The sequence below is a fragment of the Pseudorasbora parva genome, chromosome 14 (assembly GCF_024679245.1).
Source record: "Pseudorasbora parva isolate DD20220531a chromosome 14, ASM2467924v1, whole genome shotgun sequence".
NCBI classification, from domain to species: Eukaryota; Metazoa; Chordata; class Actinopteri; order Cypriniformes; family Gobionidae; genus Pseudorasbora; species Pseudorasbora parva.
The window spans coordinates 21,685,509-21,700,027 of NC_090185.1; the positions used below are offsets into that span (position 1 = coordinate 21,685,509).

At 36.4% G+C, this 14,519-nt stretch overlaps 1 protein-coding gene across 1 annotated transcript in view; it reads right to left on the reverse strand.

Annotated features, from left to right (window-relative positions):
- ncanb (neurocan b) overlaps positions 1-14,519 on the reverse strand; it is a 142,931-nt gene that overhangs the window by 14,396 nt on the left and 114,016 nt on the right. The window contains exon 10 of the mRNA XM_067415880.1: positions 11,355-11,468. Within this exon, the coding sequence (XP_067271981.1) occupies positions 11,355-11,468 (114 nt within the window). The remainder of the gene's footprint in view (positions 1-11,354; positions 11,469-14,519) is intronic.

The following is a 14,519-nucleotide window of genomic DNA, read 5'->3' on the forward strand; positions in this document are numbered from 1 at the left end:
ATGAATAATTATTATACAGAGCCTCTTCGAAAGAGGCTAGCTCGCTGTCTCGGACATTTATAGTTTATCTAGAGCTCCTTTCGAGCGTGTCACACTGACGGTTGGCACGTTTTCATGATTAATGCATGGCAAGTAAATGAGCAGCAGTTAAAAATAAAAAAGGGCAAGTGCTTCCAACTGAGTGATTGGGTCATTTATTCACATTACAATGTGATATTTTAGTGCTGTGTTTTCAACACCCCTCATTATGAAGCATTTGGGGGGTTGATTTTCAGGTGCCATTTTCGTGGAGCATGTTTTTGCTCTTTGTGAGAATGGAGGCCGTAAACAAGGTGCAAGTAGACACAGGAAGCAATAGTGAAGAAAAGTCTCAAATAGTCTCAGCCACCTCATTCTGTCTTGGATGATGTAGTCAGGATCATCTGAGAGCAAGGAGCAATAAGTGCACTTTCACAGATGTGAACGCGATGGAGTGAGAACAGAGGGGCGAATGCTGGAACAAGGGTCGACAAACATGTTGCCATTTGAGTCTGTGTACAGACACTATCTGTAACAGTGAGAAAAAAAAAAAAAACACTGCCAAGGAGATGCATGCTTATAGCCTCAATGGAACGGGCTGTTGGCGTACTTGATTTAAAGGGGCTGGCGCTTGTTAAAGCTGATGCGAGCCGAAAGCACTCGGGTTTCATGCACTCACACTCACAGCCACAAGGTGCATCAGCTTGGTTTATCGAGAGCAATTACAGGCCGTCTGCGGGGAGCCCATTATGACGCGGCTTTACGGCTCTGCAACTAGTATAGGATTCATCCAGTATCTGATTTAGGAAAATGTACATAAAATGTAAAGCACATAAAATGAGTCAAGCTATAAAAAATTGTTTTGATGAACACATACCGCACAACTACAGTATGAATATCTCTGAATTTCAAGGCACTTTTAAGGCACGGTCAATCCAAGGCTGAATGGCACACAACCCTTAGCCAAAACTTAATGAATGCAAAATACCCTTTGGGACATCATGAGAAGTTTTAATATGATCTTAAAGGTATAGTTCACCTAAAAAATAAAATGACCCCCTGATTTCCTCACCTTCAAGCCATCCTAGGTGTATGCAAATTTCTTCTTTTAGACGAATACAATCAGAGTTATATAAAAAAATGTCCTGGCTCTTCCAAGCATTATAATGGCAGTGAATGGCAACCCAAAATTCAAACACTAAAAAAGTGCATCCATCAATTATAGAAGTAATCCACTTGGCTCCAGGGGGTTAATAAAGGCAGAAGAGAGGCGAAGGGTTTTTGTAAGAAAAATATTCATATTTAAAACTTTATGAAGTAAAATATCTAGCTTTCGGCGGACCACCTTCTGTATTAAACTATCGCCTCTCGCAGTTCAAAATGCTTGCGTCTGACGTCATCATGCCAGTTACGCTTTTTCTGTAAATTGAATACGAAATGGGGTGCACTGGAAGCTAGATTTTTGACTTTATAATGTGTTAATTATGGAATCAAAAAATGTCAGGCTTTTATTAACCCCCCGGCGCCGTGGATCACTTTTATAATTGATGGACACACTTTTTTGGGCTTCTAATTTTGGGCTGTCATTCACTGCCATTATAATGCTTAGATTATCCAGGGCCTTTTTCTGATTGTATTTGTCTGAAAGAAGAATGTCATATACACCTAGGATGGCTTGAGGTGTGTAAATCATGGGGTAATTTAAATTTTTGTGTGAACTATCCCTTTTAAGTTTGAAAAACTCGTAGAAACAACCAGCACTGTTGTGAAATTCAAGCTGGTCTTTGCTGCAGAGAGGCATTCACAGTGCAAAATCACCAAACTAAGTTTGGGGAATTCTGTGCACGTTTAGTGCCAAACTTTTACAATTGCTTTGCTGAAACAAGACTAGGAAAGTAGCCAAGTACTAGGAAAGTCTTCCTATCGTGTTTTCCTCTTTTTCCAGCTGTCTCAGTAACACCAACACTCTGCAGCATTCATTTATCATATTTCCCCTAACAGAAGGGAGAAATTTTTCACTGGCTCATGGCCCTGATTGGCAACCTTAAAAAAAAAAATCCTCACGCTGTGGCTCTCTGATGCATGAAGACTGAACTTGATGAATACTTGATTCTTCCCCCTGAGTGTGTCTGCCACAGATTATTAGGCATCATATCGACATGGACCTATGTCAAAAAACTCTCCAGAACAACTCAACAATGTTGATTATTTAATCTAAATCAGTGGTTTTTCAATTATTTTACTCGGGACCCACCTCTCTGCATGTTTGGTGTGTCTCCCTTATTTAAAACACATGATTCAGGTCATCAGCTCAATAGGTGAGAGCTCTATGAACTGAACTGAGCGTGGCAGATAAGAAAGACATAGATACATGTGCAGAGCTGTGGGTACCCAGGACTGGGATTGAAAACCACTGACCTGAATAATACTAGTCTAATTAAGGTGACTTTATACATTTTGGAATGGTTCAAAACTACAAACTAACACGCAACAGCTGCAAATGAATTTGAATATGACCTCATAAATGTCATTAATATTTTTAAGCTACTACTCCTTTAACTTCCTGGTGCATATATGGATTATGCAAAATAAACGTTAGACAGCAAGTGTCTTCTGATTGGCTAAAAAAAAAACAATCCAACTATTGAAGTCATATACAAATATATAATTATTAAATATACTTTACTTTAGATTATATAGGGGTTTGTATATAAACCCCCATATAATCCCCATATAGGCTAGTTGGAGTGTTCTGACTGGCATTCATATAAAAGATTGCTTGCAACAACAACAAAAAAAAAGGTCAAAAAGACAAGCTAGAAATGTGTACCTCTACTCAACTCTTTAGCACTCTTCACCACACGCTCCTGTTGATGTGATGTTATAATTAAGAAATCTTCATTAGTGCAAACACTATCTAAAGACCCAGAAGGCCATGATTAATTTGGCTGTGCTCAATATTAGTTGATGCAGGACCTCAGTGGTACATCTCACTGTCTGCCTTGATTATTTTCAGATCTGCCTCCCTCCAGCTCAGACTAGACGGCATGTAACATCCCCACCACTCTTTTCAGCTGTCAATCAATCTGCTATAGTCTTGACAAAACTTCCTTTAAGATAAAAGAAAATGCCATCAAGTTGGATTGGTCCATTGTTTAACCTTGTTACGAACACGCAAACTTCAATAACTACCATTTTTTTTTTACGGTAGGCAAATTTAGGGACAGAAAATAATCAGGGTTGGAGAAAAATGTCACAAAAATGCCCAAGATATGTGAGGTAAAATATATTCAGCTACCTCATAAGTGCTTTTGCAATCTAAAATGTGATTTATTTCACAATATTCTGTATCAGTGAATTATTTTAGATTAATATGTTTAACTTGAAAGATATTCATCCTATTTTGAGTGCAATCTCCTGCTTCTGTTTTCTAACAAAATGTGTTTTTCTTTGCTCAGTATGAGTCAACACTGCCAGATACAAAAATAACCTGCCAAATATTTATTATAAATATATTGACAAATCCAGCATTCTAGCATGAAAGAATGGATTCAGACTACATGATGGTTTCAAACTGGGTTTTAGTGCATCTACTAAACTCAGTACCGTCAGACAGAAAATCTCTCTATATATAAAATCTACAAATATATATAATCTAAATATCCAAAATAATTTCATACATTCCTGGGCAAAATAGGGACAAAATGGCTAAACACTAAGTTTGTAATTGTCTTAACAACTTAATTATTGGTCAGGAATTTTTGCAGAACTTGAAAAGCCGTATGTGGAGTGATGAATCACAATGAAACAGTCGCATGGTGAGGCTCCAGAGTGGTGTCTTCGAAAATTTGCTGAGAAATACAATAATAAATGCATCTCTAGCATACTGAGGAATGGAGGAAGAGACTCATTGTGTGGGTGGATTTTTTAGCTGATGGTATTGGTGAGATCTTTCACTGTGAAGAGTCATTTAATGCTGTGAAGTACAGAAGAATATTGGAGAGTTGCTTGCTTCCCACCAATAAAAAGTTGAGGAATGATCAGATATTACATAATGATGAAGACAGTGCTTCTGCCCAAATTGTGAACACAACCAAAAAGTGGCTTGAGGCTCACGTTTTGGCTTGGTCAGAGTCCAGATTTGAACCCTATAGTGAAAATTTGGTCTCATATTAAACTCAAACTAACTGGGAGACTTTTTGCATCTACTAATGAACTCTTAAATTCCATTAATATCGAATGGAACAACACTGAATTTTCTTCCCTTAAAAAGCTGACTGCAAGTTTACCACGGCTTAAAACATTCAACAAAAACAAAGATGAAGGCTATTATTTGCTAAAGTTACTTTATCTACAGTATTTGTACAAATATTGCTCATGTCCTGACCAGTGATTTGTAATTAAAATGGTTAAGACCATTAAAAGTCCACTAAATAATTTGCCAATTTTTTTTTAATTTTTTTTTTTAGCTTTGCTCTTTTTTTAGTCTAGTTGAATAGAAAACATATTAAAAATGACCTCCGTGATGTTTTTGGACTCAGGAAAGAGCACCGTAAAATCTCATAAATATAGGAAATAAATACATTTCAACCCTGGGTGGAACTGTGTTGTGAAATACAGGACTTGGGCAATGAAACTGAACCTCCTTGTTTTAGACCACAATATTTATTAGTTTAGGGCCTCCTTTTATGGCCAATACAACATCAGTTCGTCTTGGGAATGACAAATACAACTCCTGCACAGTGGCCAGACAAATTCTCAGCCATTTCTGTTCAAGAAAAGTGGCCAGGTCACTATGTAATGCTGCTGGAAAAAATGTCTTCTGGTTCCCTCCTCCAAAACACCCCCAAGTAGCTCAAACATATTTAGATATGGTGACTGTGAAGGCCAAGGGGGATATTTAACTTCACTTTCATGTGAATCGAACCATTCTGTCATAAGTCTTGCTGTGTGTATTGGTGCATTATAATGCTGATACACGATACTTCCTTCAGGGTACAATGCTTGTTACAAAGTTAAGCCTCTTTGGGCTTTTCCACACCATAACTCCAATGGATGTGGGAAAGACAGTGAAGGTGGACTCATCAAAGAATAATACATGTCCAATATGGGTTTCACATTGTCCACAACCCATGATTTGTACTGTTGCCACCAATGAATCATTTGGCATTGACATGAGTGACCAAAGGTTTAGCTATAGCAGCCGACCATGCAAATTGACTGTTTTGGTTGAAATAGGAGAGTCGAGATGTGCATTTAATTCTGCAGTGAGTTGGGCAGCTGAGGGGTTTTTTGTGTGGAGATAATTCACGTTAGCCAGGACATCCCTTTAAGAAAGTTTCCTCTTGCCTCAACAGTTACTCCTGTTGGATGTGGTACCTCCTACGTGGTGGTATGCAGACATTACCCTGGATACCATAGCTCTCAATTAGGCATGTGCCGATATTAATTTTTCATGTTGCGATTAATTGCTGGCTTTTTATCACGATATACGATATTATCACGATATTGAAATAAGTTGCAAAAAAAAAGTGTTGCCATAGCATAACAGCTTTAAGAACTATTTTAGTATAATTGAATGTTTAAATACAATAATGCACCAAAAATACAGTTCTGTATTTCTGTTTCAAACAGATTAAAGTGCAAAAGAATTAGGCTATAAAGAACAACAGGTAACAAATTACAATAAGGTCTCATTATTTAATGCATTAACTAAGATTGAGCAATAGCTACATTTGTCACAGAAAGTATAATGTTTTTGGTAATGTTAGTTAAGAAATACTGATCATTGTTAGTTTTATCTTAGGTCCATGAAAAATGTTATTTTGATTTATTTTGATTTTGATTTTAATGTTATTAAACAGTAACAGTAAGTCTTTATGAGTATTTTTCATTGTCAGTTTGGTAATAATGAATTAACATGTTAACTAATGAAGTCATATGTCTCAAAGTTTTACTGAACAATAATAAATAATCAGAACAGTTCTAATCATTAGGGCATGTTGTAGTCCAGATTAAAACATAAAAATGTTTAACTTTGAAAATAAATAGCCTATTAAGTCTTTAAGTATTAAGTATTTGGTGCTGTGATGAACAACATTGAGATTACAAAAAACGTATGGCTGTTTTAAAAACTACACGCGTTTTGTTTGTTTGCGGGGTTACCGGGGTAACTGCTGCTTTCTGCCGTTCCATCAGCGCCCTCTGCTGTCACTGAGAGGCACTTCAGCAGCGTCTCCTTCACCGGTTCAGTCCAAGCCTGCAGTCTCCCTCTCATTTACTGAAGCTTTCGCGCCTCGATCGCCCCCCGGTGACCGGTCCCAGTATAGCCGCCCCTCTGTGATTTCTAATGGACACGAGGCAAACTAAATAATAAAATTACACTTCAAAAATGTTTCCCCAAAGTTAGTATATGTCACTGAAGGCAGTTATCATCACGATGATTTCATTTCAGGTGTTCGTTTTAAAAATAAGTTTAGTTTGAGTTAGTTATTTGATGCTATAAAACCGGGGGTGTGACGTCATGATTGACAGCTGAGACTGACGGCTTCTCTGAGTGAAGTTGTCACTGAGGCACTAACGGACTTTTTTCGAAATTTTTGGGAGCAGATTAGAGCTTTAGCTTTAATTTCTACATTTCCATAACTGTTTATTTCACACCAACATAATTAATTGTTCTGCATCTGCGAGCGTGTGGGCAGGCTTTTGATATCGCGACTGTACTTCCTGCTCTACTTCCTGCGCTCTACTGCGCAACTCCGGTCCCGAAATCGCTACTGCGCAGACTCGGTCCCAAGATGTCCGCGCCGTGCAAGGCTGCCTGAAAGCTTCAAATATGGCAAGCGGAAACGGATGATGTCGAGTCGTCCATATTTTTTTACGGTCTATGGTTCAGTCATGTGCAAACGCACGTTGGGCTTGTTTACATCTGAGCGCGTCCATTTGACGCAGAACAGCGGGGTTGAGCATTTATACGGTTGATGGGCAAAGTATTCTTGAGTGCATTATATAAAAATAAAAATAAATTGTTAATAAATTATTATTTACGATATTTTAAAGTGCCCACGATAACAATATCGTCCATATTCATTATCGTGATAAATCGCATTATCGAAAATCGGCACATGTCTACTCTCAATACACCACAAAGACTTGCTGTCCTTGTCACAGATGAGCCAGTGAGACAAGCACCCACAATTTGTCTTCTTTTGAACAATATTTTCAATATTTGATGGAATGTAAAATCAGTGAAGACCGTCTAAATGAACTCTATCCCCGGTATGAATTTCAGGTGCTTTCGTCCAGTTTTGGCCGAGATATACACTGGGCGCAATTTGAAATGGTGCTGCCATTGACATCACCTATCCCGGTAGACTTTCACTCATAACTCGGGAACAGAAAGTTCCAGTGTGCTCAAACTCGGGTGGGAAGAATACCTCTGGGCCACTGCCAGAATACATCAACTGCAGGCCTCAGGGATGCCCCCTCGCAAAATTGACCGGCCCTAATGCCGATCCCAACTGCCCCAGACCGGGGCAGGTCTCATTCGACAGGGCCTTTCAGGCTCTATCTACAGCCTGAGTTTCCTAACTGTTGCCAAGGACATTCCTGAGATATAAGTCCAAAAATGTATGCCTTTGATCGTAACTCACACCAGGCCACGCATATATAGCCGTGAAACCTTTAACACTACATTGGCCAGTGTTTTAGTGAACCTTTATAAGACAACAATGTAATGTGTATAATGTAATGTTTCTTTTGCAATTTTCAAGTACAGATGACAGCAGTGCCAAAACAATTCCCGTTCACATAGATCCGCAAAAAGACTAAAAATGCTGTATTATTCATGCCAGGCCAGTAGTTGGTGATGCCACTACACTACACGCTTATAGATTGAACACATAATACACATGTGCATAATGTCACCGATATCACAAATTCATATTTTTGTTGTATACACAAAGACGATAATGGTATCGATTTCAAAAATTGCACTTTGAAATCTGTTTTCAAAAGCTTACGTTTTTTAGGTCCCCGAAATGCAATTGTCGTGTAAATGAACAGCCAAAACGTATACATTATTTTTCTGTATTTAGTTGAAAATAATGTAAAAAGCCCCTCAGTTTCTTTGTCCAACCCCTGTAATTAATAGCACGGCTGTTTGAAATGGACAACAAAACTGGCTGGTATGTTTATGGCATCACACTAGGCCGAGGACAAACTCTGACTATGACAACAAAATGATGTTTTGTGTTGGGTCTAAGTTAATAAGCATCAGGCATGACTCCAGCTCATAAATCTTCCCCACACATTTGACTTAACAAATACTTCACAGTCAGGCAGATACGCTGGGAATTGCTTGCACTCACTAAATTATGAGCTGGAAGGAAGAGATATATGCAGAAATTGTGTGCGTGGGGCTCGGGATTCTTTGCAGGCAGTTTCCTGCATCGAAATTATTGGTTTAAAATGTGATTCGGCAAGCCACGGGTGGCATTAATGTCCCTTCATTCTCAACTTGGGATTGCGCACCTCTATCCAAAAGCACTTTCTGTTCTCTCTGAACAAATATTAACGTTATGGATTGGGATTTAAAAAGAGAAGTTAAAGAACTGCATGATATTAACATGCAAGTGACATGAAATACTTTGTGAAGTGCAGCACTGGGATTAATTAAGCATGTCACATGCTAATCAGCTTTTTATTCAATTCACTTCACACAAAGAATAGAGGGTGTTTGTAGCACGACATGCAAGTTCCTGAATTTCTTTTGTTCGATTTCTTGAGTTTAAGAAAGCCAATTGAGCAGAAATTGCACGGTACATGTACTCAAGATTTGATAAGAGTAGACAGAGAGTGAGTATCTGGCAGGGAAGGGTTTGAGCCAAAATTACAGGTGCTAAAAGCTACATTTCAGAATGCTGCATGAAAATTTAGTGGAGTTAAAGACAAGAGAGGACCCCCCTCCCACCAACTTTTTAATGCAATGTTTAACGTGTTCAAAAATGCTTTTACCTCAATTTGAGCAACCGGAAGAGTTGCAATTAGCATAACATATTAATTGGCTCAGTGAGACTGTCGATACACACACTACACTGTGTATCGAACAGCTGGCCTCTGAACCTGCTGGTTTGGTGGCGTTGTAGGTGTACTGACATTGGTAGTGGTCGCCATGGAAACTGGAGGTTTCTGTTGGAAGCAGGTGAGCTTCAAAGGACTGATGTGGTTGTGATGAGAACAGACAGTCTTTGAATCACATTACACCGGAGACTGGGTGAGCAAACAAATTAACCTGACACGGGCTTCAGCTCCTCTTTGATCATTCTTATTGAAGGGGTGTGCGTGATTGTACATTAACCACTGTTCTCATGCAAAAACATCCATATTGGTCCTCTCGAGGTGTAATTTAAAAATGCTATTCCAGGTGAGGAATTTATGTTTAGCAGAAATCGTGACAAGGCGGTGATGCAACCTTGTGCTGTGTGGTGAGTGTCATTTATATGTCATAAATATATATATATATATATATATATATATATATATATATATATATATATATATATATATATATATATATTATATATCAGACTTTATTTTTTAATCTAATTAGCGTGCTAAATCGTCACACTATATAACAAAATATATTGCATGTGCCCGCTTTCTCCACCACATTTTTCCCTTTCAAATGACACAATTGAATTAAAAACTGTCAAAAAATAAAACTACTGATTTAAAGTTGTTGATTATAAGAACAATTTAAGTTATTGCACAGATATAAATACAAACGTAAAGTAGCTTCACATTTATTAATATTCTTAAAACATAGTAAAGTTTCTGCAACAAAATAACTGATTTTTAAGTTATCATTAAAAACCAGTTCTTCTGGAGAAATTGAAATTGATTTTTACTTTCGGAACTGTTGACTGGTTGGGTTGACTCTTGCACTCTACAATCTTTTGCCACATGCTTTGTCCAATCAAAATCAAATAAGCACTTGCATAAAATAAAAAAATGTATTAAATATTACACACTGAAAGTTTTCCTGCATGTTAATGTAATAGTTCACCTAAAATGAATATTCGGTCATCACCAGAAGGGCAGCCATGAGCCCGTTCCAGTCCACTGCTCCCACTTCTCCAACCCACTTTACAAGACATAAAGTGTGTGTATGATGGGAGGGCTTTCCCCCCACTCTCTTCGGGGGGCTGCATTTGGAGAGGGAGGATTCGGTTGAAGGTGCGTTTCGCTCCACCAGAGCGATTGCAAGTCTGTCTGCATCTCTCCTACTGCTTCCTCTATTTTCTCACTCCTGTTTCCCTCTCTGTCTCACTTACTCTCTCTTATGGCTTGGACAGGATTGATCGCCCATGCTTCATTGCCTTGCAGCTGAAGACTTGGTTGTAAGGGCATAGGATGGTACAGCAAACACATTCAGGCTGGTGAAAGTAAGCATGCTGTGGAGGTCTGACATTGCTGTGGATTACACTAGGATTAGATTTGCTGTGTCTCAGTACAGGTGCAGCTTGTTTAGTTTATCTGCACGTATTGCTGTCTATGTGAAAACTCGTCTCTGCATAAGCTGCATTATTTGTTTGTTTTTTCAACTCAACTTAATGTATAATCTCATATGTCATCACAAATATATTACTTGATTTTGATTTGTCACTTGTGACATTCTGCAGTTAAATATTTTTGTTTTATTTGTTTATTTATGTATTCTCACAATTTAATATCAGTGCCATCATTGAACATCTTAAATGTATTAATTAAAATAAAGCTGAAGTAACATATACAAATTAGACAAACTTAAACTTAACAAAAACTATAAATATTGAAGATAAAAAAATGGAAGATGAAAATGACTACATCTGAAATAAAATGAATTAAAACTGACTAATAAAAAACCTAATAAAAAAGCACGCACATAAAACAAAATCAGTATAACAAACTAAAATGAAAATGAAAAATAAAAGCTAATTAAAAATAATAAATACTTTTAATTGTTTGGTTTTAATCCAGTTTTATATATTAATGTATTTAAAATATTACTTTTTTATTTCATAAATGTATAATTAAATATATACAAATTATTAAAATATGTTACAATAAAAAAAGTTTCCATTTATTTCAAGTACTTTTGTAAAAGTAGGTTTTACACTGAATCGTTGAATATAGGAACATAAGCTCACAGAGATACAAAACACTTTTGAATCCATATGGAAATTATTTTAAAATATGCTGTTTATTCTAGATCACAAATTTCTCTCACCTCCAGAATCTGTCATTATTTTATCATTTGCATTTAAGTGTGCATGTTATGTGTGTTATTTAATTACCTTTCTCACAGGTGGCTCCCCCATAGCTGGGCAGACACAGGCATACAAAAGAGTTGATCTCGTCAATGCAGGTGCCTCCATTCTGACATGGATTAGACTGACAGTCATCAATATCTGTGAGAACAAAGAGACGGAGATGATAAAAATTCTGAAACAACACATTGTGTTGAGCTGTTTTTTGTAACATTTTTTTTTACAGTGCTGAGAAAGTACCGCAGGTGCTATAAAATGGCACACCAGAAAGTTGCGATTCTGTTCTCATTATTTTTCTATTTTCAAACTAACATATGTCCTTATTGCTATATTTCCAATTACTGAGGTAAAATGTCTGGCTGGCGTTTCAGAATGAACTTGTACAACACTTGTACTGAAATCCCTATAATAATGAGATGGGCCATTTTTATGAACGTTTTCTGCAAAAGAAAATCAAATAATAAATCAAACAAGAGCAGACAAGCTGGGAATATAAAATCTTTGTATATGCTGGGGGGAATTCATCGGCCGGTTGTGCTGAAAAAGTCTTAGCTGTGCCTTGTTAATCTTACTTCAAGTACTGAACATACATAGGATTATGTTGTTTCTCTCTTATCATATTTCCAGCAAATATTTGGAAACAAGATCAAGTGTATTTTTACAACTACATATTATGGTTTTCAATCTGAAGAAGGTAACAGATCCATTTGCGTTGAACTCAAATCAATTTCAAGGTTAAAGGACAACTCCGGTGAATTTTTAAGTTTATCTTGATCGTTATATCTTTGTGAGTAGTCTATAGAAGAAAAAAAAACGAACCGGATTGGTGCTTGCACCAATTGGAGCAAGCACCAATCCGGTTCGTTTTTTTCTTCTATAGACTACTCACAAAGATATAACGATCAAGATGAACTTAAAAATTTGCCAGAGTTGTCCTTTAACATACAAAGCACATTTGCATAAACATCACTGGCATATTTCCAGATATTTTAGCATGACATCTGTGATGGTAAACTTGACATTTTGTAATCTCATTTTGCAAGTTAATTCACCATAAAGGTTAACTGTAAATTAGCAGTGTGCAAATTACATAATGACTTGGACATCAACTTTTTATTAGAAATCTACAGGGTGCAATCTGTTGAGGTTCTTCTTGTGTAACCCAAATTGTTGTTAGTGCTCCTAGTGCAGTGAGCCAAATGCCATACTGTATCTTAAAGATTTTTAAAGCACTAGTTTTAATGTGATATATTTCTGATATGTAAATTTATAATCAGTGTTGGAAGTAACACATTACAAGTAACATGAATTTTGTAATCAGATTACTTTTTTAGAGTTACCAGTAAAGTAATGCATAAAAAAAAACTGATTTACTTTTTCAAATAAGTATCACTAGTTACTTTTTTTTCTATTTATAGACTAACAGGTTCAGTTTTCCTCTAAATGAATAAAATCAGTGAAATGCAAACTCGCAAAATGGGATTATTAAATATGATAAATTACACAAATATACTTTATGTATTTAATCTAACTTTTTTATTAACCCATGTCCTTGCTGCTGACCTTTGATAATCCAATTACACCATGCTAATAAGCAAACATTACTTCAGAGTTTTTTTTCCCTGTGTCCTGTTCTTCAGCACAGCTGAAAGGTTTGTTTGAGCTGTACCTTCTACTGTACAGGCGTGAATTTGAAAAAATGTCCTTTTGCATTTGCACTTTTGGAGTTAAAGAGCCTTTATATTTGCCAAAAGTAGCATTTAAAACAAACAGACAAGCAGGCCTAGCACAGATGAGAAAAAGTATTTGTTACTTGTTAGGGGGTATAACACAATATTGTGATGCATTACTTTAAAAGTAACTTTCCCCAACACTGCCTGCAATAAGTGACAAAAAACAACATTTATGTTAATTGTGATATTCCATCAGTTACTTATCATAATCCTGGTTTCTGTTGCTATGGTTACCAATTTTGACATGATTTTTCATTATTTATTTACAACCAGAAAAAAGAGTTATAATGTTCAGTTTGTGGTTACTAAAACGTACTGTAGAAAACCCTGAAGAAATATAAAGATTAAATATGTAATTGTTTTTAATAAATAAAATAATTTAATAAATAAAGAAAATACATAGCTAAGAAAAAATCAAATATAAATACTTCATAATAATTTCATAATAATAAAAGTAAATATAAAAAAAGAACAGTCATTTCTGTATATCAAAATTATTACACTTTATTCTTATATATAAATATATAAAATAGCTTAAATAAATAAACTTGTATTACTTGTTGGTTACTAAATGTAGAAATCCCTGAAGAAATATGACAATTAAATATTATAGAAAGTTAAACATTCTTGATTTGTCTCGAACTCTCGTTATTGTATTAAACACATAAAAAATATATACCCTCATATAAAATTAGACCCAAGTCAGTGGGGTGCATGCAGACATGGACACACATACTCTAAATCCACCTGCCTGCAACCATTTCTAATTCTCATCCCAGGCTTGAGGGCAAAATCAATTAAGACTCAGCTGGCAAACGAGAGCCTCTAGCCTACAAACCATCTGAGTGTATCTCCTGGGCTACAGAGAGGGCAAAGGCAGAGGGCGGCTGGATCATCTCCACTTTGCCTGGAGTATAAAACACCCATAGCTGGATTAATGGGGTTTTAGAGGCAGAAGAAACATGCTGGGATGAAAGGGAAGCTCCTCTGTATCAAAGCATCACAGTGGTAGCACTATCACAGAGTCAAAGGTTCAGCTGATTTTAAGCATATCTAGACGCCCAATCCCAGGATTACAGAGCATGGGTAACAGAGTCATGCCTCTTTCAATAATACATCCAAACATTCTACACTACTTCAGTACAATGCAGGAGTCAACTATAACATGTTTATGATACTTTTCAGTGAATTGAAAATATACAGCAGAGCCAGCTTAATTCAGTTCCCAAACGGTTCTTTTCAGTACATCCAAAACTTACAGTGCGACCAGTGTAGTCTGATTAGCAAATTAATAATTCTTATGAGTTGGTCCTTCTAGTGAATCAAAAGCAAACAACAACAACAAAAAAAAACTGTGTTATCAGTGTTAGTGTAAAACGTATTTTTAGTGAATCAAAAATAAAGAGCAAGACTAGTGTAAATCATGTCCCAAACTAATAAATCTTACGAGTCTGTTCTT